Source organism: Xyrauchen texanus, chromosome 42 (genome assembly GCF_025860055.1).
Source record: "Xyrauchen texanus isolate HMW12.3.18 chromosome 42, RBS_HiC_50CHRs, whole genome shotgun sequence".
NCBI classification, from domain to species: domain Eukaryota; kingdom Metazoa; phylum Chordata; class Actinopteri; order Cypriniformes; family Catostomidae; genus Xyrauchen; species Xyrauchen texanus.
The window spans coordinates 25592762-25619302 of NC_068317.1; the positions used below are offsets into that span (position 1 = coordinate 25592762).

Genomic DNA, 26541 nt, shown 5'->3' on the forward strand with positions numbered 1-26541 from the left:
AATGACCATGAAATTAACTAAAAGTACTTAACATAACAAAAATACAAAAACTAAATAGTAGAAAACAATAATTAAACACTGCAAAAGCTCAACTTAACTGAAAAACTAATTGAAAACCTAAACTAAAGTGAAGAACAAATTTAAAATAATAATAAAAAAGAAATACAATAAGATAAATTTTTTTTAAACTATAACAACCCTGGTTCTGGAATGTCAAAAATGAAAACTGAGTGAAAAAAATGTTGTTACATGAAATGAAAAAACATAACTGAAAAAAAACAAAATCAAACTGACACTAAACTAAAATACATTTTTTATGAATCCAAATTTAACTTAATTAAAACAAAAATGACCACCAAATAAACTAAAAATGCTAAATATAATAATAAAAAATAAAATAAAAAAATACTAGAAAATACTGAAAAAACTACACTTAACGCTGTGTCCTAGCCAGAAGTGTCATGACAAAGTGGCACGCAATAAATCTCGCAATCTCTTCCTCTTTTTTGTGTGTTTTTGTCCTTACCTTACTGTATTTGGCTGTAATTATGTCGCATCACGTAGCAGTTTCGCATTCAGTATAAACAAACAAATTTTGTTGCTGGAATGTTAGTAGTGTTTCAGGTCTGCTTAGGATACAGTGTAAACTAAAGTTATCAGTCAAAGAAAAAATAAATAAAATAAAAGGGCAAATTTAAATAAAAATAAATAAATAAATAAACATTTTATCTATAATTTCCCTGAACTGTCTTTCTCCCCCACTTCACTCACTTACCATCTGGGAACTCTGGGTGAGCGAGCTGCAGGTCTTTGCAGCTTCTTGCCGGGTTGTTCTGCGTGCCCATGGGGTACTTCATGTGCTCAATATCCTGTTTGAGATTATTTAAGGAGCTGAATATGTCCTCCATGCCCTCTCCATAATATAACAAGGCTTCATCTGCTTGCATGTCAACAGAACGACGGGACTTCTTGGGCATCTGGAAAGGCAGAGGCTGGATGATCTCACCAGGTGGACCCTACAGAACCAGAAAAAGAGAAATTAGCCTCCTGCATCTTTTGTCATACAGTTCTTCCAGTGCTCCTTGAAACACAAGTTAGATACTCACAGGAGGACCAGGAGGTCCGACTGTCCCGGTGTCTCCCTTCTGACCAGCGGGACCCTGCAAGAAGATGATTTATAAACCACAAGCTCCTCACCAGACATCAGTATAAAATGCTCACCAAATTGAACAGCCATTAAGTGGTACTTACAGTTGTGCCCTTGGATCCCTTCGGCCCTTGTGGACCCTAAGGAAAAATGAAAATGCATTCCATGAAAACTGACTTAATTACATTCCATTCCATTGCATCAATTTATTGGAAATCAGTTCAACAGACAATGTCAAAATTATGAGACTGTTGCATGACTGTTTACTGGTTACTTTTTATATGTTAAGATAAATATGTATCTAACAAATCTAATAGTTGTCATTCTGAAGAACATATGATTTATGCCTTTATTGGTTTAACGGTAATGGGACATCAGTTTTCAACCTACTCATAGAAAGCACCATGCACAGTTTGAAGATAGCAAGACAACAAGGAATGTATGATAGAAGCAGAAAACAAAGACTCACAGGCAATCCAGGAGGACCAGGTGGACCAATGGGGCCATGTGCACCGCTGATACCCTACAGTTCACAGAGAACACAGCGGTTAGAAAAGAAAGCAGAATTTATGATTGATTTGTGAAAATTTGGATTTACAGATCTTCAAACAACCCTGTGAACATGTGAAAACATGAATTTCATATTCTCTTTAAGAATTGTCTGCCAAAAAAGGACAATGCTTTTGGTCACACTTGCTAATCTCTTGCTTATCCTAACTGTATATTCCTTTGGTGAGTTACACACTGATCATTCCACTTTAGTAGAGTCAAGGACTTTTGGAGTTGTTCTGTAGGGAATATTGCAGCCTCTGTTACTAAATGCAGCAACAGATCACCAATCTGTCTGGTGGGAAATGTTAATAAGTTGAGATCATTTTTCTCCTTTGTTTTGTTTTTTAAACCCACAGAAGGGGAAAGTAACTTTTTAATCTGAGTTTGATTATAGCTGTATTGCTATAAATCACAGCTTTAAATGAACATACTGCAGAACACTGTTTCATGACGGGCAAAACATTTTATGGCCCATAAATGTCACCCGTAATTAAAAGAAAAGATACATTTTAGACCCTGTTTGCATTTTATTGTATTGCGGTCAATGTCATGTGGTGAAAAATAAAGAAAACAGCACTTTGTAGCTTGAATGTGAAACCACTACCTTGAAACATTTAATCGTGCTGGTGTTTGATGGGAACGTCTGGCATAATAGAATTACTACTGTCTCAGTGATCTTTGTCTTTTATGGCAGTTTTATACATAACATGATTATGGTGATGTACACAGATGCAATAAGTGCAGACGTTATTGTTTTAGGCGGTCGTTACTGTAATTTGCAAGCATTCAAGGGCCTGCTGGGTCTATGGTCAGACAGAAGTCCCTGCCGGTTAGAGTAATGGTGTATGTTGTGTGGCGAGGTGGAAGGGAAAAATAAATCATTAGCAACTCACAGCATCACCCTTACTGCCGGCAAGACCCTGAGGACCAGGCAAACCCCGATCTCCCTTCTCTCCCTGCTCACCGGGGGGTCCAATGAGACCAATTAGTCCGGGGTGACCCTGGAAGAAGAACGCACATGATAACATATGTCACAGATCAGTGGATCAGTGTGGATGATGGTCAATTTACAGTTTATACAGAATGTACAGAGCACAATCCATTTATGTTAACACTACCCACTTAACAGAATTTTTATATATATATATATATATATATATATATATATATATATATATATATATAAAGAATATAAAAGAAAGGTGAATATAACATATAAAAACACCTACATCTTTGTAACTGAAATCAAAATTACAGGAAAAAATAATTTAAAGAACTAATAAGAATAAAGTACAACTAAACTAAAATACATTTTCATGGCTACTAAACTACCTAAAATAAATTAATAATAATAATAATACCCTAAAATGCGAGAAAAAAGACCAGTATACTGGAGGATACAAAATCTCAGACAGAGTAGAATGTCTCTATTAAATAAAACATTAAACAATAAATCTAATTATTTCTTTTAAATTAAAGATTGAGATCAAATTAAATATTCTTTAATAACTTCAGAGAGGTTTTAAAAATGTATAAAAGAGCTTCAAATAAGGTTGTTAAAAGAGAGAAAGAAAATACTAGAATACGGTGTAGACTTTAAATTATGTTGAAACTTCCCCCTCCCGGCTGGGAAACTTTTGCCATGGTCACCCAGTATCTTAGTCTTTAGCTTTGACCTTCAGCCTCTTTGAAATGTAAGAAACTACATTAATACCAATGACAGGAAAAGAAATAGAATTCCACTCACCTTCTCACCCTTAGAGCCGGGGTCTCCTTTCAGGCCAGGGAGGCCAGGAGGTCCCTAAATATCAGAGAGCCAATGATGAGAATTCAATTTGCGCTCACACACAGAAAGAATGAACAAGAGGAATGGGGGTCTCTCTTCTTACCATTGGTCCAGGTGGGCCATCTTGTCCGGGAGCACCAGGAAGTCCTTGTTCACCCTGTAAAAAATCATCAAATTACATCAGCCATTATTGCACCCTGTTTTGCTTATGGTCTGCCATTGAATTACTGTGTGCTGGACAGTGATTAATAGTCCAGATACTGTAAAATGTGTTTGCAAATAGACAATAAGATTGCATAAGCAAAGAGAGGTGATTTATTATTCTGTGAGTTCTGTAGGCCTTCCTATGTATGAGTTTTTCTATTTAGGCTAAAGATATGTTTATAAAATGGATAGTTCAGGTTCTGGGTGCTGATTGGTCAATACAGCATTCCAGCCATGCTTAAGTACATGATATAGTAACCGTTATGACACAAAACATCTGTTCACCAAGCTACCGTGTTTATCACTGCACACCAGCCATAAAGGCCAAGTTAAATAAAGTTTTTAATAAAAAAAAATTGATTATGCAGTTTATAAAAGCAATAATGCATGTTAAGCTGTGCTCAGTGCTAAAGTGCCATCAACATCAAGACCTCTTGTACAGTGTCTTGCTTAAATGTGTAATGATGAAATTGTTAAAAGAGATGATGCGTGAAATGGGTACCCACCACTGGGCCGGGGATTCCTCGAAGTCCTTCGGGACCAGGCTTTCCAGCAGGACCCTGAGGGCCAACTGGTCCAGTTTTACCTGGAGGACCTTCTGCTCCTGCCTCACCCTAGAGATTATTATTAATTAATTATATTAATTTTAAAATAATATTATTATATAATATTGAAAGAAAGATCAATTTAATAATAAAATATAATACTCAATAATTTGTAAGTCCCACATGGCTCTCAAAAGTATTGGGACACTTAACTCACAGTAAGGGTCATATCATGCCTTTTTAATTATTTTAATATGTTCCTTGCAGTTCATTATAATATTAGTAAGGTTTCTTTGCAAAAAACAAACAAAAACAGTCATATATTTATAAAACATTATCATTTTCCACCCTCATTCTGGAATGATTTGGTTTCTGTCTGAAACACTCGGTTTTGGTTCTGCTTCTGTCATGATCCTGTTCTTTCTGCCCTTAAGTCTCCATCTGTTTTCTGTTTGTGTGTGTTTGTTGTGTGTATGTGTAAATGTCTGTCTGTGTTTCTGTTAGCCATGTGCTTCACAGTCTCCGCCTCCTCGTTACCCCTTGTCAATTTCCCTCGTTTAGTTCTTGTGTTAATTGCCTTCACCTGTTCCTCATGTGCCTTAGGGGTATATATAGTGCCCTCTTCCCTCTTGTATTTATCATATTGTTTTGTTATCAGTCAGTCTGTTCCTGTCTTATTACCTTTTTTGTTTTCATAAAATAATTTTTATTTTCACTCATTCCTGCATCAGGGTCCTCATTCCTGACTCATTCCATGACATTATGATTTGACCAACATGGACCCAGCAGGAATTAGTTTATTTTGTTCACTACTTCCCACACAACGCAGAGCCAAGCAGGCCAGGAAACTCTTCCGACTCCAGCAGGAGGACAAATCGATGGGGTATATGTGTTGGAGTTTTTGGCGCTGTCCTCGGGTCTGGGTCATGATCAGGCCAGCCTTATACAATTGTTTAGGGCTGGTCTGAATAAGCCCACCAGGTTTTGTGTCCCAGAGACTGGTTAAGGGGGAAGTCTTGCAACGGTAAATTTTTCCTTGAAATGGGATGAGTTTCTCAGCCTGTGCCTTAGAGGACTTACTTTATCCCAGCCCGAGATCAGTGATAGCTCCTGTCGCTGACAGCGATCCCGACTACGGCAGCCACCGGGAACTCCATGGATGTCAACGAGCCCGTCCAGTCTCCTGTCATGATCTGATTCTGTCTGCCTTTCGGCCTTGTTTGTGTTTCTGTTAGCCATTTGCTTCCCCCATCTCATTACCCTTGTCACTCTTGTTTAGTCCTTGTTATGTTAATTGTATTCACCTGTTCCTCATGTGCCTTGCCTATATAGTGTGCCCTCTTGTATATGTCAGATTGTTTTGTTCCTAGTCAGTCTTGTTCCTGTTCTGTCTTGGTTATTATACTTTTACTAGTTTGTTTTGATTTAGTATTTTCTCCCCTGTGACTTTTGTGTTACCTGTTTTTTTTTTTTTTTTCATAAAATCATTTTTATTTTTACTCATTCCTGCATTTGGGTCCTCATTCCATGACAGCTTCTCCTTTAAGACTTTGCAGTAAAAGCCCACTGTTCTGGCTCTCTGCTCTTGGGTGACATACTGTCTCCTTGCCATCTAACTGCTCACCGTTACTGGGCAGGGCTATGTAAGTGATCAGGTAAAGTAGGCATTGAGGTGTTCTGGAGGCTGTTCTGATGTCTACCATAGTCTGACATCACAATGTGGAAGAAGTAGAGAATGAGTTGTTTTGGCAGCTTGGTTTCAACAAATGCTCTTTTCGCAGTGAGTAGGAAGATTTGAGTTCTGAAACATTTTTTTTTTACAGTAAAATGACCACTTATGTCAAAAGGTCAAGGAAAAGTTGAGTCCTCATCTCATGACCCCTTTAAATGAATGAATGCCATTGCATTTTCTAACAAAATATAAACTAAGTTGTTTTAAGTTAGCACACTTGAACAAAATATATTTGTTATGCTTTAAATGATAAAACAATAGATATACTGGTCAAAAAGCATCTGGACACTTTTTTGGTTGTTGAACATTTCCCATAGATGACATGTGCTAGAGCAGCAATGTGAATTTAAGACATCCACTAAAATGACCTTGGGACCAGCTGGTTGAAAGTAATTAACACAAAAATAAGTTTGTTTTGAGATCATTTGGATGAAGCTGCCACTTGCTTTGATATTTTGTTATCTATGCAATGACATTAATTCAATTAAGAGTGGCTTAAGTGTCCAAATACTTCACGTGCTTTGTTTAACATAATCCGTAAACTAAAACAAGTCAAACTCTTCAAATCTAAAGCTGCCACTGTGACACGGCTTTCCACATGTATTAATAATGAGTCACTCTGTCAGAGATGTGCTTTCTCTCCTGGCTGCCTGTGCATTAATTACAGCAGTGGAGGCTGCAGTATGTGCCTGGGATGGATTGATTTGGAATGATGTGTTACCTTGGCGCCCTTCTCTCCTTGTCTGCCTTCAGCTCCGCCAGCCCCTGGGGGTCCCTGCGGACAGAGAAAAGGATGTTGTATTTGAGCATTTGTCTCTGCTGGGCTATAAAACAAATGTGGAAAGATGGAGAGACATCATATTAGTAATTGGGGGATCTTTCTTGATGGCTATTAATGGCCGAATGGATTCGCTGCATTTCTTGAAGGTCTTCTGTGTGGTGGGGGCACACTTATTCTGTTGTTTGTACTGGAGGCTTGTGGGTAATGTTCTCAAATACTTGGGCATTCATGCTAAATAAAACCGCTCAAATGAGATTAAGTTAGTTTTCTTGTTTTAGCTGGTTTAAAATTGTCTAGACAGCTGGTCTCTCAGTCTGATCAGTACTGATTTGCTGGTTTTAACAGGTTTAAGCTGGTCTCCCAGCCTGGAAAAGGTGGTCTTCACATTGCTGACAAAAATATCTTAAACTAGCCTAAGCTTGAACTGGTCTAGCCAACTGGTCTTCCAGCTGAAAATGCCCAAATTCCTCTAAAACCAGCTATAAGATCAACCTGATCAGGCTGGGAGACCAGCTAATACAGCTGACAGCTTTTTTTATTTGTGCTTGTGGGTGCAGTATTTAAATACATGAGTAACAATGCAGAATAAAATACCTTAAAAAAGCCGAAGATGGTTTGCTGGTTTTAAATGGTTTAAGATGGTCTCTCAGCCTGGCAAAACTGGTCTTCACTTTGCTGACAAAATGTTTAAACTAGACTAAGCTGGTTTTCTGGTTTTAACCTGGTCAAGACAGCTGGTCTCCCAGCCGGACAAGATGAAAGTTCCCAAACTACTCTAAAGCCAGCTAACAGATCAGCCTGATTAGGATGCTAGACCAAATAAGACCAGCAGACCAGCTTGTTTTTTTATGGCGCTTGTGGGTACTTAAAAAATAAAAATAAAATGTTTTATACAATTATTGTACAATAACCATGCGAAATAAAACACCTTACACCAGTCTAAGATGGTTTGCAGGTTTTAGCTAGTTTAACCTGGTCAAGACAGCTGGTCTCCCAGCCGGACAAGATGAAAGTGCCCAAACTCCTCTAAAACCAGCTAACAGATCAGCCTGACCAGCTAAGACAAGCAAACAAGCTTTTGTGCCTGTGGGTACTGTTCACAAATTTGAGTAACCCTGTTGAATATAACCAGCCTAAGATAGTTTTCTGGTTTGAGCTTGTTTAAGCTGGTCAAACTGGTCTTCACCCTACTGAAAAAAAAAAAACAGCTTAATACAGCCCAAGATGGTTTGATAGTTTAAGATGGCCTAGATGGTCAACAGGAAGACCAGCTAAGACCAGCAAAGCAGCTTAATTTAACAGAGCAATTGTGGATCATTTTCTCAAATATGTGTGTCTTTTACCAAAAGATATTTTGGTGATTTTAGCTGGCCTAGTGGGTCTCGCAGGGAAGGTAATGGAGAGCAGAAAGAACTGATGAAAGTTCAAATATTCACACAAGAAGAAGAAATTCAGTGATTTTAAAGATAGTTAACAGTCTATCTCACGAGTACAAGAATAAATAAGAAATAAACAGATAGAGAATATGGTAGGGAATTTCCATTTTAATTTAAAACTGCAGCCAGCAAAATGCTGAGAAAGCAGAGCGTCTCTGTCTTTGATGCAAAACAAGCTCCAGCCACAATTATTGATGCAAGAGAGTTAATACCACAACACTGGCTGAAATCAGTCTTTCCATGACGGTTTTAGGATTAAAACACCTTTGCTAATGAAATGGCAGTTTCTCAAGCCACAGTCCTTGCAATCCGCATATGCTGATAGCATGTAAAGTTTTTCTTAGGGAGGGTGCCATCAAGCATATTGGAAAGCGAGTTGTGTTTTCTCTCCATTTTGCATGAATAATGTATTTGTATGAAGAAAGAAATGTCATAAAGCTTTATGGAGGAATAATGTGATAGCACAGTTTTGCCTGAACCACTTAATAAAATTCAAGTAGGACTGTTAGCCTTAGAGCCGTATTTCCAAACCATTTGTTTATCTTATGTACCCTCACAACCCCATCAGAAAAGCTCAAGTATTAAATGTGTTCCTTTTAACTCCTATATCATCAGCAAAAATAACCGATAGTCCTGCCCCAAACTCATACCATTGACTGAGCCAATGTTGCTGTATAGCGCTGGTCAGGATGCTCAAATAAACAGAGCAATTTTTGATAGTGTCACAGAGCCACAGCGTTTACAGTACACTTTTGGAGGGAAATTAACTTACTGATGGCATGCATAGGGTATAGCCCCTCTAGGAAACTAGGATGAGAGAAAGTATTTTAACATCATAAAACATTACACACTCTCTCTTTAAATATAATTTGGGGTACTAATTCCCCTGGTTGAAAATCACTGCAAAGGAAAATCGCAAAGAATCTGTAAAACTCCAAGTTGGCACTTAAACACAGAGAAAACTGATGAAAGAAGAGAAAATTACATTGCGCAAAGACATGGGGAAATAACAATATTTTGCTACACAGTTCAACTGAGTGCTGTGGGCCTGAATGCACCTTAACACAATATAAATGGAAAAAGTTTACTTCCCCCCCCCTGTTTGGTAAAAACTATGCGTTATTTTCCTGACTGGTGAAACAATACTATTTTCCGCAAGGCGAGGTGTCATTCAGCAGAACAAATTTCTCTTGATGTGGCAGAGAGGAGCTTGGGTTCCTGTCCCAAATGTGACAGTTATATTTTCTCTGCCTCTGTAACATCCTTTACACTGCTGTCCCCTCATTGATGTCACTCAAACGGACCGAGATCAATACGGTGTCTGGACTGATTTTCCTCTCTCATCCTGAGGGAGATGTAGGACTACAGTGGAGGAAATGAGTTCTGGTGCATACACCGTTTAAACTGTGTTTTCCATTTCAGACTGATGATTTAGTATGCGCCATTCATCATCCAGTGAAGGACTTTGTTTTTCATTTTGCAGTTGAGAAGTAGGACCCTGGACGAGAAACAACCAATCATTTGTGCTGAATAGGATGAATCTCTAAACGAAAATGCGAGTGATGGTGACCTTTTTTGGTAGCATTTATTTTACAGTACTGTTCTACATTAATGTCCTATATAATTACAACAACTACAGTAATTACTAGGCACTTAACCCCAACCTTAACCTATATTAAATACATGTAGTTACCATATATTACTCATTAATTTCTTGGGTAATTACACTGTATATATACTGAAATTACACATACTGTTAAATAAAGTGCAACTTCATTTTTCGCACAGGTCATAATCTTCATTTAATGACTCCGTTAATAATTCAATAGCAGTTTTATTTTACTTGTACTTTTCCTGAGTAATCCCATTCGTATTTGAAAGTATATGTAATTACATTTTACATGTAATGGGAGCCAGCTGGTATGCAATAGCTATGTGGTATGTGTAAACCTCACTCCCCTGGCCTCAAGAGGCACATTAGCAACTGAAGCTAGGGGCTGTAGCCTTTAGCCTTCACGTTAGTGTGGCCGCCTCCCATGCCCGAGATGCCAGTTCGAGTCTCACTGGGAGCTTTTCGAGCAGGACCAGTAACAGTGGTGCCATGACCCAAATGGGAGTGAGATTTAGGGGGGTGAGTGTAACGGGAGCTCGCTAGTATGTAATAGCTGTGCGGTATGTGTACCCTCGTTAGCGCTCCCTCCTCACATGCTGGCTGATGCCAGTTCAAATCCCTGGCGGAGTAGGTCGAGCAGGACCGGTTACATACATATACATTTTTAATGGTAGAATGTACACCGAAGCATTCAATTTCAGAACACTGAACAGCATCTAAAATGTAAATAATTGTATACACAACTTTAAAGATGTACAGATGAACTGAAATGGAAGGAACCTTCAATATTCAGACACAATCCCATAGCGGGGCCCTTTTGGGAGAAACTTTGTCAAAGACAGATGTTTTTTCCATTACATTTAAATTTGATAATTTAGCAAATGCTTTTATCCATAGTGAATAACAAAGAATACACTACAAAAGCAAATGATCCTAATTTGTATTAATTACAAATTTAGTTATAAATAAAATACAGATAGGACTAATAAATGTAGTCATTTGCACTTTTTGTGTGGCTGAAAATAATAATCACCAAAACACAAAGATTAAACATCACCAATGTTATTGTGTAGCATTAACCTGTGTGAAATGACTCAAAAGACACAGGCTTATTATCCATGCCAGGGATGGCCCCAAAACAGATGGAATCAATATGCTAAACTGTTGCTGCTTAAAATACCAAAATGATAAAGACTTACTCTCTTGCCAGGTGGTCCTGGTGGGCCAGCTTCTCCAGATGGACCAGGAGGCCCCTAAAACAATAAGGAAGAAAGAAACTGAATAAAAACAAAAAAATAAAACAATTAGACCCTCATTAAACTACCAGATGGTAGATAACAGACATTAGATTTATAACTAAACTTCTTCATAACAAAATTGTATTTTCTCTAGCCAGACATAAATCAATTTTGGGAAAAAATAATTGAATGCAATTAAGAGACTCCAGAGTTTCAAAAACACGCTCCAACTTAGGATGGATACAAATGTGCAAAATTACTTACTGTGAGACTGATCGATTCTAAAATCAAAACTTCTAATCAGAAATAGGAGTCTTTATTCATTTCTGTAAAAGTGTTATTGCAAAAAATAAACCTCCCCTCATTAAACTTTCATAGAACTGTAGCTTATAAATGGGCCTTGCAATGAGACTCTCAAAACAATTATAAAGCTAGACATTTAAACCTATAACGCTGGTGATTCAAATACGCTGATTATTTTTAGGGTAAATTAAACAATTTCCCTCCACTGGCAACTCCAAATTATAATAATAAATGTTAATAATGACTGCAGTTTTTTGGCTGCCACTACAGTCTCAGGCAATTCTACTTGCCTTCCTAATAGTTTATTAAAAATGATACTGTAGATATACTTAAGCAAAAGGGAGAAACCAATGTTCTCCAAAATGTAATTTAATTTAATTCATTCCATTTCAGTAATTATTGGCTGAATGAAATAAAGTAGTTTACATAAAGCAGAAAATCATAAAGGAAGTTAAAAAAATTATTTATAAAGTAACTTTAATAAGGAACAATCGATGTTTAAACTCCTCTCATAATTAGGAAATTATACAGTAGAAAGACATTGCACCTCAATATTGTCAATACTCACAGGTTGACCAGCATCTCCATCTTCTCCTTTCTCTCCAGAGCCACCATCTATTCCCTGATATTTGATAGATGTTATTACAGACAAAATATTAGACAAATTGACAACTGAAGAAACACCTAAATAACTTACTGTCTATTGACAATTTAAATGATGATTATAATCACTCAAAAATCACTGACAAGACAAGGACCTCATATAATTGTTTAATTCTAAAATAATTTACAAGAATTTTATTTATGAATTTTGACACTTACAGCAACACCTGGTTCACCAGGTGGACCTGGGTCTCCAGGAAAACCAACAGGGCCCTACAGTAACAGATTGAAAATGGCATGTCAATAATGTAAACACTGAATTCCAATTCATACTTCCATCCATCCATCCATCGTCAACCGCTTATCCTGTGTACAGGGTCGCGGGGGGGCTGGAGCCTATCCCAGCTAACATTGGGCGAAAGGCGGGGGACACCCTGGACAGGTCGCCAGTCCATCGCAGGGCCCAATTCATACTTAATGGTTTTAATACATGTTACTAAATTTACTTTGTCAGCCATGGCATTCTAAAGCATAATATCAGCTGAAATAACATTCATCTTGGACAAGTACATTAGTGCAGGAAATCTCATATTTCATTAGCAAAATCCATCTAAAATACAATTTCCTTATCCAGCTAGGCTCATTGGCTCCAGGAGATCATTAAAGAGTGTTCCAAAAGTGAAAGATACTAATCTGACCTCTCTTTTCACCTCACAGCTCTATTGTTATGGCCATGAAACCTTACAGTATATAAATGATTCATAACAAATGGGCTCATGCCAACCATGCCCAAGAGCACACTTACAGGGTTACCCTTTGGTCCATCATCTCCGGGCGGTCCTTTGGGACCTGGGGGTCCGGCGGCTCCAGGGGGACCAGATTCGCCCTTCTCTCCTCTCTCACCTTTTGGGCCCTGCAGCATATATCACAATGATGAAAGGGTCGAATACAGAGCCTTCAGGTGCTTTATGCACCAAAGCACCCTGAGAACAATGAGTACAGTCACACTTTACATTCTGATGTGCAAATTCAAAAGAGTTATCAGCTATTCATGTCAGTATTGACAGGCTGGCCTTTTGATTGGCTGGATTCCCATCTGTATTACCAAATGTAGGAGACACTGCATCAATATATTATAGAAAAGTTAACTTTTTTAACTTCTTCGCATCTACAGTAAATTACCACTACCCAAAACATTTACTAAATACTAAGTGAACCAGTATTGGGTATCAGGGTAAAGTGTCTATGCTGTTTTAAAGGGGGCATATCATAAGCTACTTAATAAATACATAAATAAATAAAAAATAATGTTAGAAAAAGTTGATTGCATCATAATTTTGTTTCTCTTAGCCAATTTCCACCCTTTGCAAGGCCGGAATTGCATTGTGACAGATTGAGAAATCTGTTAAATTTGACTTGAAACATTCAAGAACTATTTTAAAAATAAATCTCAGCTACTTTTTCCTACTGTTGGGATCTTTATTTGGATGGATGCACAGAATGGTAGGTGCTACACACAGCCAGGAACAGCACAAGGTTTGGTGGACTTTCCCACATTTTCCTCTAAACATTAGTTCTTGTGGTGTTTAGGAATAATAGTATTGTGTCTATCCAACGACCTCCCAATTACCTCACCATGACTAGACATTGCTGACTTCTAAATGTTGCCATTTATGTGTGAATATATTCTGGCTTCTGACATCAGAAATCCAAGGAACTTGGACACTTTGTTCTCTTTGTTTAAAAGTTTGAATGGTCATGATATAACCACTTTAAAGTCACCTGACAACAGTGTGAGCAGCAATATTTTATGATGAATGTCACTGTATTAAGCTGTTCTTTTGTATATGGAGTAGAAAGACCTTTCCAGTGACCATGTCAGCAATTTAGTGGGCCACCTAATTCAAGTAATCAAAAAAGCTTATAGGGATTTCCTTACAAGAAATCACTCCTGAGAACTTCACTTACCCCAGGTCCAGGCTCTCCAGGAGGTCCAGGATTGCCAGCTTCGCCTTGCTCACCCTGTGAAGGACATTACTGATTATAAGCTTTAGCATAATGCAATGATGTTACCCACTAACCAAACAACCTCATAACTATACAATACAGAAAATACAGAACATTATATTACTCAGATGTTGTGTTTTCATAGCTCTGGAGATTTATTTGTGTTCTCAATTACGTTTCATTTAAGTATCAACAATTTCTAAGATGTTTCTTCTAAAATTAGTTTGGAAAAATACAAATAGACATAAATGAGACAATTGGGTCTTTACTCAGCAAAAAAATCTAAGTGTCCATTTACTCTCACAGCTGTCTATGGGAATCAGTTAAGATTTTAAAGAGATCTCATTTGAGTTTTTTCTGTCCTGTTGACAGAGTAATCTTTTAATAAAGCCAGATAGCTGTAGCTAGGCAAGGCTTTAGTGTGGCTGAAGTGGACACAACTTCTAACTTCTTATGGACATCACATAACAGTGACATGTTTCATATTTTAGATTAATCTCCACAGCTAGCCAGAGCATTTATTACTGATAGCTGTGGGTAGACCAACTAGCAGTGAAATAGAGGAGTATTGTCAGAAATGCAGTAAAGTAGGCATTAATCGTGATATTACACTAACTCAGACAAAAGTATAATCCTACATAAAATGAATGAAGTCTGTAACAGATCAGAAGGAAGGATGGAATGAAGGAACAGGTGGAAGGAATACAGTGACTAATGGAACATTAGTGGAGTGGAGTATGTGTATGTGAAACAGGAACAAACACTGAGCTGGGAATATTGTTACCTTTTCACCAACTGATCCCATTCCTCCTATTCCACCTGGAGGACCTTGTGGACCCTTCAATACAAGAAGTCGATTTGTTAAGAGGGATACAGGAAAACCATTAATGCAGAAGCCATTTAGTAAAACAAAACTGTGTAATTAGTTTGATTTGCTGATGGGATAAATGTTCTTTGCTGTGAGATGCTCTTACATCAGCACCAGCAGGACCCTGAGGGCCTCTAGGACCAGGTGGACCAGGGGGACCCTATAGATTAAAAAGAAGAAGATGAGAGAGATAGATTCAATTTCAATAATAGCTATTGACCAATTGCAACTGATCAATTTGATTATGATGGTTGTGCCTTTTGTTTTGGTCTATAAAACAGAACCAAAAACACAAAAATAAAACACAATAGCAAGTAATCGATTAAAATATCTTACCATAGGCCCAACGTCTCCATTTTCTCCTTTCTCACCAGATGGTCCAGGAAGACCCTGCAGAAAGAGGATGCATATTCTTGTAGTTATATATTTTTAACTCCTTGGCAAAGTATGTCCACACATACTGTATATACTTATGTATACACTAATGTCAATAGAAATATACAAAAAAGCATTGTTGCTGTAAGCACCAAAATGGACATTCAAATATAAAGGGGAAATAATCAGGCCCACATGCAGTTACTAGAGGACAGCAATAATGCTTAATTTCAGAATTGGCAAACAAAGGCAAAAGGTACATATGTCCAATGGAAGGGGCATAGGCAAAGTAAGAGACTGTTTATCAAGTTCCAGTGACTGTCATCTTGAAATATAACAGCAGCTTTTTTGCTCATGTTCAGTATGAGCTACACCATGGTGTTTTGTCATATTTTCAAAGCTTGTAAATAACAATCAATGAAAAATGTAGAGGACATTTGTGGCAGGGTGGAGGGCAGAGGGCGGGGCCAGGTCGTGATTCCGTACACCCGGCCCCTAATCAGGCTAATTAGCCCTCGAGAGGGATAAAGGCTGACTGAAGACAGCAGTGCAACAGAGAGAGAGAGATTTACAGACAGCTGTCCGAGACCTGTGTGTTTGTCTTTTTGGCTGAGTTTTATATTAAAATATTATTTATATCGTCAAGCCAGTTCTTGCCTCCTACTTTCCATTAATCCCTTTACACTGGTGCCGAAATATGGGAAGGAGGAGGGATGCGCTGTAGTAGAGTTCTCACCGCTACATCCACCCCAAAGGAGCAGCCGGAGGAACGGCTGCCCACCACGAGAGGAGGAGGAGGAGGGGCTCCCAACCAACTACCTGGAGCGGTTACCACTACCAGGAGCGGGGATACCCCTACCGTCCACCAAAACACAGTGGGGCGTTCCATCCACCAGGGGCCGGTGGACTGCCTCCAATCCGTCCAAGGAGGTGTGGCTGTCGTCCATTAGAGGGTGGAGGAGTGGCCGAGGAACAAGCTACGGTGTATCGGAGAACCGGTGAGTAAGAGTTTTTGTTTCCCTCTCTCCCCCTCTTTGGCATGATTGCCGTTATGGCGTATAGGTGCCACACTTTTTTTTGTTTCCCTCCCCTTGTCCCCTTCCTCATCCAGGTAGATGGGGATGACCTACTAGCAGACCGGGCGGAAGGCACGCCCCTCCCCGGGTAAAGGAGGGGGGTATACGTCATGCCGGGGGCTCCCGGTGATTGTCTCTATATTATTATTAATTATTATTAATAATATATAATATTATTTATATCGTCAAGCCGGTTCTCGCCGCCTCCTTTCCATTAATCCCTTTACAACGTTTAACACTAAGCACAATATAAATTCTGTCATCATTTACTCACCCTCATGATATTCCAAACACATATGGCTTTCTTTCCTTTGTGAAACACAAAATGAAAATGCTGAAGAATGTTCTGGCTGCTCTTTCCGTAAAGTTAAAATTAAGCTGGAGTGGACTGTTAAATTTCTTCTTCTTCATCACACAAAGCTAGTGTATGTCTTCTGAACACTTAATATACAGTAGCCTATAGTATGGACTACTTTTGTAAAAACATTTTATGGTGTTTTGGTGCTCGATAGATTGAGTCCCTATTAACTTTCATTCTATAGAAAAACTGTAAATAATTCAACATTTCTCCTTTTGTGTTTCAAGAAAGAAAGTTAGTTATGGGTTTGGAACGATATGAGTGTGAGTATATAATAGCAGAATTGTCATTTTTTTAGTGTAAAAGGTGACAACCATTACAGAGAGTCAGGGAGCCAGGGAAACATTTATGTTTGAGAACTTTGTCATCAGAGACTTTAAACATTAAGCTGCATTGGCAAATAAATAGGCTAACCATGTGACCCAGGTATCATGTGTTTGATCCTTGACATTTACTCCCTAATTGCTTCGCTGATCTGTGACTTTGGGAGCTGGTTATTTAAAGTTGGTCTATCGTTAGTGTCACCTGCTAGTTGTGAAGACATCTTACATCTGATTTTGTCTGATATTTACTCATACAATACCCATATGCCCCCCTTCTCCCCTGCACATTCTCACTGGCTGATTCTAGCACTGGTGAGAGACTGCATCAGGACAGAAGCCCTTAGTAAGAGAACATTAACATAAAAACACTCATGACTGCCCAAAGTGTGTGTGTGCAATGCCCTAATGTCTATTGGACCAGGGCACTAAATGCAATTAAAAAAATCCAAATGGAAGCACATTACGCCCAATTAAAAATCAATTTAATTAAAGAGCACAGAGATTTGGTGGCATAGGAGGACAACAGAAGCAGTCGATGCTACTCCATTACAACGATGACTCCCTTTTAGAGAATCAAGCTAATTGATGGATCTTTAAGAGCAAATGGGTGAACCAGTGAGAATAAAATTTGGCTTTGCCTTAAACATGACCTGGTCACATTTCACCCCCAAATAAAAAAACAAGAAAAAATCCATCCATCCATACATCCATACATACATACTGTACATACTGGTGGCCAAAGTTTGGAATAACGTACAAGTTTTGCTCTTATGGAAAGATTAGTATTTTCATTCACCAAAGTGGCATTCAGCTGACCACAATGTATAGTCAAAAAATTGCTATTACAATTTGACAAAAATTTCTTTAACTACTTCAAAGAGTTGTCATAAAAAAATCCTCCATGTGCAGCAATGACAGCTTTGCAGGTCCTTGGTATTCTAGCTTTCAGTTTGTCCAGATACTCCTGCTTCCTGCAGCACTTGCCATAGATCTGTCAGTCTTGTCGGGCATTTCTCACACACCTTACAGTCTAGCAGATCTCACAAAAGCTCAATGGGGTTAAGATCCATAACACTCTTTTCCAATTATCTGTTGTCTAATGTCTGTGTTTCTTTGCCCACTCTAACCTTTTCTTTTTTTTCTGTTTCAAAAGTAGCATTTTCTTTTAAATTCTTCCCATAAGGCCTGCACCCCTGAGTCTTCTCTTTACTGTTGTACATGAAACTGGTGTTGAGCGGGTAGAATTCAATGAAGCCGTCAGCTGAGGACATGTGATGTGTTTATTTCTCAAACTAGAGACTCTGATGTACTTATCCTCTTGATTAGTTGTACATCAGACCTTCCACATCTCTTTCTGTCCTTGTAAGTGTAAACTGTAGACTAGTGTAAAACTTTGTATGAAATCTTCATACAGTTTTTTGGCAATTTCAAGCATTGTATCACTTTCATTCCTCAAAACAATGATTGACTGACGAGTTTCTAGAGACAGCTGTTTCTTTTTTTTCTTTTTTTACCTAATATTGACCTTAAGACATGCCAGTCTATTGCACACTGTGGCAACTCAAAAACAAACACAAAGACAATGTTAAGCTTCATTTACAGAACCAAATAGCTTTCAACTGTGTTTGATATATTGGCAAGTGATTTTCTAGTCGCAAATTTGCAATTTGGCATGATTACTCAAGGATAAGGTGTTGGACTGTTGGCTGCTGGAAATGGGGCCTGTCTAGATTTGATCAAAAATTACTTTTTTCAAATAGTGAACGTGCTGTTTTTACATCAGTAATGTCCTGACTATACATTGTGATCAGTTTACTGCCACTTTGGTGAATTAAAGTACAAATTTCATTCTGAAACAGAAAAATCGGAGCATTATTACAAACTTTTAGCCACCAGTGTGTATATATGAATGATTTTTGCATTTTGATACTATTTACATAACAATTACATAACAATTAAGCACAGTAACCCACATTCTCATTAAAAACATCAGAAAACATGCAAAAGGAAAACAATGATTAATTATATAACCCTTCTATGATACATTTTTCAGATTCCTTTTATAAGAAAAGGTACTAGAAATCAGAAAGGTAGTGTCTTTTCCTCCACTTGCCATCTGAACATACAAAACAAAAAAAGTACATTTTAAGTAAGTCTAAGTGGTTGTGAAAAAAAATGTTTTTAACAGATTATTGAAAATGAATGGGAAAGACCATAACACAGAGCAACAATTTTTTTTATTTTTTACATTATCATGTCATATCAATAAAATTATGTTTGGAGGAATATTTTCATCATATATTCATATCTCACCTACTTATTTTTTAGTGGAATACTGAGCAAACACTCTCCCTGCTTTGGACTGCTTTTTTACTTTAATCTTTAGTGCTTCTTTTTGTTGCTCTTTAATTATTCTACTAATTAATAGTTTAATTAAATCACCAGTAATTATACTACCAGCTATCTGAAATTCTAAATGTTCATGCAATGCACTGTGGATGTAGTGAGACTGGACTGAATCATATGGCCATTCCAACAGAGGGGGAATCAAAAGGAAATCAATTCACATCTCAAACAACTCCCAGTACATCTACTGCCTGAGGCCACCAGTCAATGTTGTCTGTGCTGAATCAGTCTATTACCAGACTCAGGACTCAATTAAACAAGTCGGCTCATATCTGGGGTGTTTGGCACCGTGGGACTCACCTGCAGACCAATGGGACCAGGTGGTCCAGGGAAACCCCTGGATCCTTCATCTCCCTTCTGTCCAAACATACCCTGTTGCCCACGAGGACCTGGTTCTCCATCTGCACCCTGTGAGAGGAATTGAGTTAATCAGAGTCTCAGTGTGTGTTTCAGTGTAATAAAATGCCAGGAATAAAGGATGAGGTGGTTTGGTTGTGCAGTGAAGACGTACAGCAGGACCAGGTGCTCCAACAGTTCCCTGAAGACCAGGTGGACCTGGAGGACCCTAGTGACAGCACAGAGAACAAGTCGATCAGAAAGGGAACAATCATGAATACGCTAACACGGAACTGTAAAAAGAACATAATTAATTCTTAACAGTTCCATTAATGATTCCCTTAGTATTTTTGAGCATCTTTGCTCATGAATATTAATTTCTCACAAATGTACTCACCTGTTCACCCTTGTCACCTTTGCCTCCCTTCTGGCCTGGTTCACCAACTTCTCCCTAGAAATTAGTTTTAAAATCAGTTAAGCAATATCTTACCTTTTGAAAATCAGATATAGTGTTTCTAAAGCAAAAATGACACAAAGAGGGTTCATTGCAAAGCAAACTGTTTTCTGGGCAGTGAAAAATATGATGTCGAGTTTTACTGTAAATGAAATGATAAATATTGTTTCTGAACAAGCTGAGATGGCCAGATAAAGCTTCGCTACAACATATTCTTGGCACGTAAGCCCATGAATGTGGTTAGACGATACTGTTGGAGAAACAGCGTTTATGGTACCCTGCACTAATTCAATTATAGGCTACCTTTGCTGATGATGATTGATCTGAAGCAGGGGAGAGCGACAGAGAAATGGGCATGCATTTCAGATGGATGGGCAGTGTGTGTTTGTGATAATGAAGAATGATAACTGATCTGTTCTGGCCAACACGTGTCTGTGGTTGAGGAATTCAGGGAAGAGATGTGCGATATTCTAGGGTGGTAGCAAAAGATATTTGTAAGTATATAAAAGCATATATGTATGAAGGATTTTGGAAAAAAAAAACGTATTTTTGTATTGTTTCCATAAAAAAAAAAAAAAACATCCTTAAAACAAGACCAGTTTTAGAAGTCTATTGTGTTGACATTCATTTATTTAGTCTGTCTGGAAGTTGTATTGTGATAAATTAAAATCATTTACAGTCCTGTAATGGCAACTTATTGTAAATTGGTTATGGGCAATGCCTCTAAGTATTGTTCTAGCTGAGCAAATCCTATTTCTATTGGTCAGAACCTTCGGCCGCTTGGGCATAATATTTTAATATACAGTATATATATATATAGTTTTTAAAAACTAACATTTTTGTATACTAATATATTATTAAAATACAATTTTTTTTGTAGGTACCAATACCAGTGAAATTTCACAATTCTTGATATTTGAAATTAAGTTCCAATGCATAGTAATGGGTAATATGAAATTATGCTATTGAACACAGTCCTTAATTTAAAAGGTAAATATTAATGTTAATTCAAACGTATTAAATAAAAACAATGGCTTATTGCCTTAGTGTTTATCAGTTAAGTAATCACTGCTTCATTTTTTAAATGATCATGTTTTAATTATTCAGGTAAACAGTCATAATAATAAAGTAGCAGCCTTAATACATAGTAGGCTAATAATAACCAATAAATACAGAGCAGTCAGTGGCTTTCTTTTCAATATTGTTGTTTGATAATTAATAATAACATAACAGACAGCGGCTGATCTATTAGGCTGCATTAATGCGTTTACACTGCAAAGTCTTATGCACAGATCCTGATTTGTTGCACCTGTCTGCATTTACAAAGACATAAGCAGTTGTTTATGTTAATCATTCGCAGGATGGGTATTGACCATGAGGCACATTTAACCGCTCAGGATGTGGAAACTGACACATCAAGAGAAGCACTGTATTAACGTATCAGTTTTGTGTCTTTTTGTGATGTAATGTGGTTTGTCCATGCTATTCTTACTCATTAATGCAAAATAAACAAGAATTAACCTTGTCACCATCTTCTCCAGGTGGTCCCTGTGGTCCGGCTGGACCCGGCAAACCCACTTGACCTTGGACCCCATCCCGACCAGCTGGACCTGAAGGGCCTCTCTCTCCCTGAACAAAGACACAAAGGTAGAACATAAACAGATATTTCACAACAATTGTGCCATATTACACTTTGACTTCTGAAGAAATGTTAATGGCGCTTGCCTGTGCAAAACTTGGCACAATAATGGTAGCTTGTTGTGGTAGCATTGCCATGCAGTTTCTAGTGTGCTCTTGTTGGTGGCTAGAATGTTGCTTGGGTCTTCAAGGTGGTAACCTATCGACCCAAGTCAAAAGAGCCGAGCTTAAAGTTTATATTCTAGTCCCAAGATATGGCTTGGGTCCTTCCTTCAGTTTAAGTTTATGTGAATTTTTCACCTGTTTTATCATTTGGCAGCTGAAAATCGTGAGTCTAATTGCTTTGAAAAGTAATAGCTTGTGCTTAACAAGCCTCTTGATTTGAATTATCACTCCTGTCCATACCATGAACAGTGCTGGAAGAGATACAAAATGTAATGCTTAGAGGTTTTGATCATCTTTATATCTGATAAACACAGTTACCGGTGCACCCTTCTCTCCAGCAGGTCCTGGGGGTCCCTGAGGTCCAGTGCGTCCAGACAGACCGATGGGACCAGCAAGTCCCGCAGCTCCTCTCTCACCAGGCGAACCCTATGACCACAACACATAGAAAACATACAAAAGTCAAAGAATCTGACATACTTGATTTTTATTGGTCAAACAGTATTATTGATCATTGTGCTAGGCAACTCATTTCCTACTGTATGTAACTGTGCTAGTTTCATGTCTGTGCTAGTTTCATGTCTCTTCTGATTTCATGTTTATTATTGATTTAAACTCAAATCAATACTTCATGTTCATTTATTAATTTTCCAAGCAGAAGTGTAATAAGGGGGTATAATGTACAGTCAGCCAATAATCATTGCAAATGTAATCCCTTCAGGGTGATAGAAGTACTGATCATCTTGTTGTGATTTATGTTGTGATAATAAATCAGTATGTAAGGGATGATGTATATAACTAAATATACATCATCCCTTACATACTGTATACTGTACACATTCTAGAGAGGCCTGACTGAGGCATATGCTAAATCAATATGCTTCTAAATATCCACCACACCTCACTCATTAGTCATGTATAAAAGTACTCCCAAGCCACCGCCAAACCTCTTCCACTCTAAGACGTACATTTTAGTGGAGAGAATCCAAATGGAAGTTAGTGCTTTTGAATGATTTTGCTCTAGGTCCAAAAACAACCAAACCATTTTCAGACATTTTTACTGGCTGTTTCTTGTGTCTAGTGCATAAATAACCCTTAGAAGCATAGAAAGTTAGACTGAACTATGTGTATAGATATTGAACCATTCAGCCATTTAAAATTACTCCTGATTAGCCAAACATGAAAAGTCTTTCGACTGGTGTAATAGCATGCTGTGAAACTAGAATTTGGTGCTTGCCCATGCAATAGTTACCAGATGTTATGGTGTTGTAAGTGGTTTCCAGGGTGTTCTTGGTGGTTGTTAGAGCATATAGACTCCCAATAATCTATATGTTCTGGCTCCTGAATATGTTTGAATGTATGGTATTTCTTACCCATTTTTACAGTGTGAATATGAGATTTCGCACCCATTATTCAAATGTTAATTAATGGAATTAATAGGCAATTTTTTCATGTGAAGCACCAAATACATTTCGGCAATTTTTCCAATGAGAACTAGGGCCGCAACTAACGATTATTTTGATAATTGATTAATCTAGCGATTATTAGAACGATTATTCGACTATTCTGCGATTATTGCAACAATTAATCAATAGCTCTTAAGCGATTATTCAGCTTGTTCCCTGAATTAAAAGGTTGTAATAAAGTTGCTTAATAACAATAAAGAGGACAAAATCATCTTTTAAAAATAAATTTAAATGACATTCACTGAATTAAAGGGAAAAAATACTTTTTGTTTAATACATTCACTGCAAAAATATCCTATTGTTATCAAGTGTTTTTGTGTTGTTTTCCATTTAAAATTGTCTAAAAATCCTTAAAACAAGATACATTTACTTGTGAAGCAACATATATGCAGCTCCTCTCTCACCAGGCGAACCCTATGACCACCACACATAGAAAACATACAAAAGTCAAAGAATCTGACATACATAATTCTGATGGGTCAAACAGTATTATTGATCATTGTGCTAGGCAACCCATATCCTCCTGTACGTAACTGTGCTAGTTTCATGTCTCTTGTGATTTCATGTTTCTTATTGATTTAAACTCAAATCAATATTTCATGTTCATTTATTTATCTATTTTCCAAATAGAAGTGTAATAAGGGGGTATAATGTACAGTCAGCCAGCAATTATCGCAAAATTAAGCCCTTCAGGGTGATACAAGTACTGATCATCTTTTTGTTGTTTATGTTGTGATAATAACAGCCTGATTTGAGGCCTAACTGAGGCATATGCTACATCAATATGCTTCTAAATATCCACCACACCTCACTCATTAGTCGTGTATAAAAGTACTCCCAAGCCACCTTCAAACCTCTTCCACTCTAAGATGTACATTTTAGTGCGGAGAATCCAAATTCAGTAAAGATATTCACTGCAAAAAATCCTATTGTTATCAAGTGTTTTTGTCTTGTTTTCCATTTAAAATTGTCTAAAATCCATAAACAAGATACATTTACTTGTGAAGCAACATATACAATATTTAGACTTGCTTTAAGAGAATGTATCTGAAATATAAGTGTATTTTTTCACTTGGTTATACTTCTGCAAGTGCAGTAAAGACAAAATATACTTGTATTCAAGATCTATTCTCTAATAAAAGTCTAAATATCTTATATGCTGCTTCTCAGGTGAATGCATCTTAGATATTTAAAAATATTTGTATTTTTGTATATTATATTCAACATTCTCAAATAACACTTTTACTTCTGCAGTATTGTTCCTAAGTAAATATACATTGTTTTAAGGGAGTTTTAGATATTTATATAGCAAAACAAGCCAAAACAAAAACAAATAAAAAAACATATTTTGCTGCAGTGTGTAATGGGGCGAAGACTACCCTCTCTCACCTTTCTATTCACTTCAATCCATTTTTAACTCTCAAAAAAACAATCCCTCTTTTATTAATAGAGCTGCCAATTTTATCCACGATAAGAAATGCACAGTGAAACATATATTATGATTCAATATGTCACAAGCCATCACGTTATAATCTAGCTGCATTAAGCATGCACGCTTGAGGGATGAGCTTCCCCGCGACAGAGTGTGCCTAAGCAGGGTGAAGTTTAAATCTCTCCCCCTTAGATCGGGAATGCAACTCATAGAAGAGGCGCTGACTACACAGAGAAATGCAATTTTTCTGATTTTTTGCACACTTTTCAATGTAAATCTATGAGATTTTACACACATTTACCCAATGTGGATATATGGGATTCTTTTTTTTTGCCCAGTTTTCAGTTTTAAGCTATAGGACCATTATAGACCATTATAATGGTAATCTGACAATTTCCCATGACAAAATATGGAATAAGTATTGGCACAGCTCTCCTCATCAAGCATGATATAAGGCATCATGCGGGCACCATCGTTTTAGACAATTTATATGCTGAAGTTTAATACTTAGTGTGAAGGGTTTGTTCAAAACCCTAACACTAAATATGAGCAATAGTAAAGTGATGCTTGCTTTAACAAGAACCACTAATTAGATCATGGCAAAGTGTCAGTACAGAGATTCATCAGCAAATATGGGTTTATTCTTTTGAAATGGACCAAATATACCTGAAGGTATCTGATTAATTTTTTTTTTCTGACTGTTTGAGGATGTTCACATGATGGTACTGTGCAGTGTGTTGTGGCTTATGTGTGCAGCAAGCTATGGCAAGTATGGATGGCAGATTGAATCAAAAGATCAGAACAACATTCTGACATAGTTTTGGTAAAAACAATCTCAAATGTGTGTCAAATGTGGCAGTGACGCCACATCTTTTGGTCAACCAGACACTTCGCCTTATCTCTCCATTTCAATGTGGTTTAATTTCTAGACCTCGGAATTATCATACAAATGCAAATGTATCCTTTATCTGACTGTCACTGCTGAACTGAAAACTCTTCAATGACATTTCCTCCATCCATTTTAATCTCACACTGCACTGTCAAGTCCGATAAAAGAGCAATCATAGGGTTACAATACTTATCTTTTTTTTTCTCAAGAGAAATGAATCGGCGAAGAAAAGAATGTTTTTATTTCAAGAAGGTCTTGAAGACATTCCAACTTGCCCGTCACATGAAATCTAATGAAACAGCGATGGTGTAAAATATCAAGAGAAGGTATTTACGAACTGGCACTGTGAATTTATCTTGAGAAACTGTCTTGGTTGCCAAAATTATGCCCCTTGGTGTTTTCTCATGCCACTGCAGGCTGTGGGCCACTGTGGGGAACCCACCTGTGCAAAACCCCTAGTTCGGTATCTCCCATTTAGTGTGAGTATATTTCAGAAGTGCACTCTTCTTTGTTTGTGTGTGCTCCTTTATGAAGTACACACTTTTTAAATCCTTAATGGAGTTTTGGAGCCTTAGATCTTTCTGACCACTCCCTCAACCCTCTTAGACTCCTAAATATTGCATGCTGCTTTTGGGAAAATTAGCTATTCACATTGAATAATGGGAAACCATGGAAACAGAGTACTTACAACAGGGCCGGGGGGACCCTGAGGGCCCTCTGCTCCTTTCAAACCAGGTGGACCCTGCACAGAGCAAAAGAGAAAGACATACAAAAATGGTAAATAAAGGCTGAATAAGCACTATGTAAACATT

The 26541-nt window shown here is 37.6% G+C and overlaps 1 protein-coding gene across 3 annotated transcripts in view; it reads right to left on the reverse strand.

The window, feature by feature from the left end:
• The window catches only part of LOC127635074 (collagen alpha-1(XI) chain-like), a 108577-nt gene that overhangs the window by 15074 nt on the left and 66962 nt on the right, over positions 1-26541 (reverse strand). For all 3 annotated transcript variants that reach the window (XM_052114846.1, XM_052114848.1, XM_052114847.1), the window contains 23 exons: positions 26418-26471; positions 22264-22371; positions 21664-21771; positions 20086-20139; positions 19864-19917; positions 19653-19760; positions 15151-15204; positions 14921-14974; positions 14731-14784; positions 13908-13961; positions 12745-12852; positions 12159-12212; positions 11905-11958; positions 10995-11048; positions 6688-6741; positions 4196-4303; positions 3589-3642; positions 3447-3500; positions 2593-2700; positions 1617-1670; positions 1252-1287; positions 1107-1160; positions 776-1016 (listed from right to left, as the gene is read on the reverse strand). In XM_052114846.1, the coding sequence (XP_051970806.1) occupies positions 776-1016; positions 1107-1160; positions 1252-1287; positions 1617-1670; positions 2593-2700; positions 3447-3500; positions 3589-3642; positions 4196-4303; positions 6688-6741; positions 10995-11048; positions 11905-11958; positions 12159-12212; positions 12745-12852; positions 13908-13961; positions 14731-14784; positions 14921-14974; positions 15151-15204; positions 19653-19760; positions 19864-19917; positions 20086-20139; positions 21664-21771; positions 22264-22371; positions 26418-26471 (1735 nt within the window). The remainder of the gene's footprint in view (positions 1-775; positions 1017-1106; positions 1161-1251; positions 1288-1616; positions 1671-2592; positions 2701-3446; positions 3501-3588; positions 3643-4195; positions 4304-6687; positions 6742-10994; positions 11049-11904; positions 11959-12158; positions 12213-12744; positions 12853-13907; positions 13962-14730; positions 14785-14920; positions 14975-15150; positions 15205-19652; positions 19761-19863; positions 19918-20085; positions 20140-21663; positions 21772-22263; positions 22372-26417; positions 26472-26541) is intronic.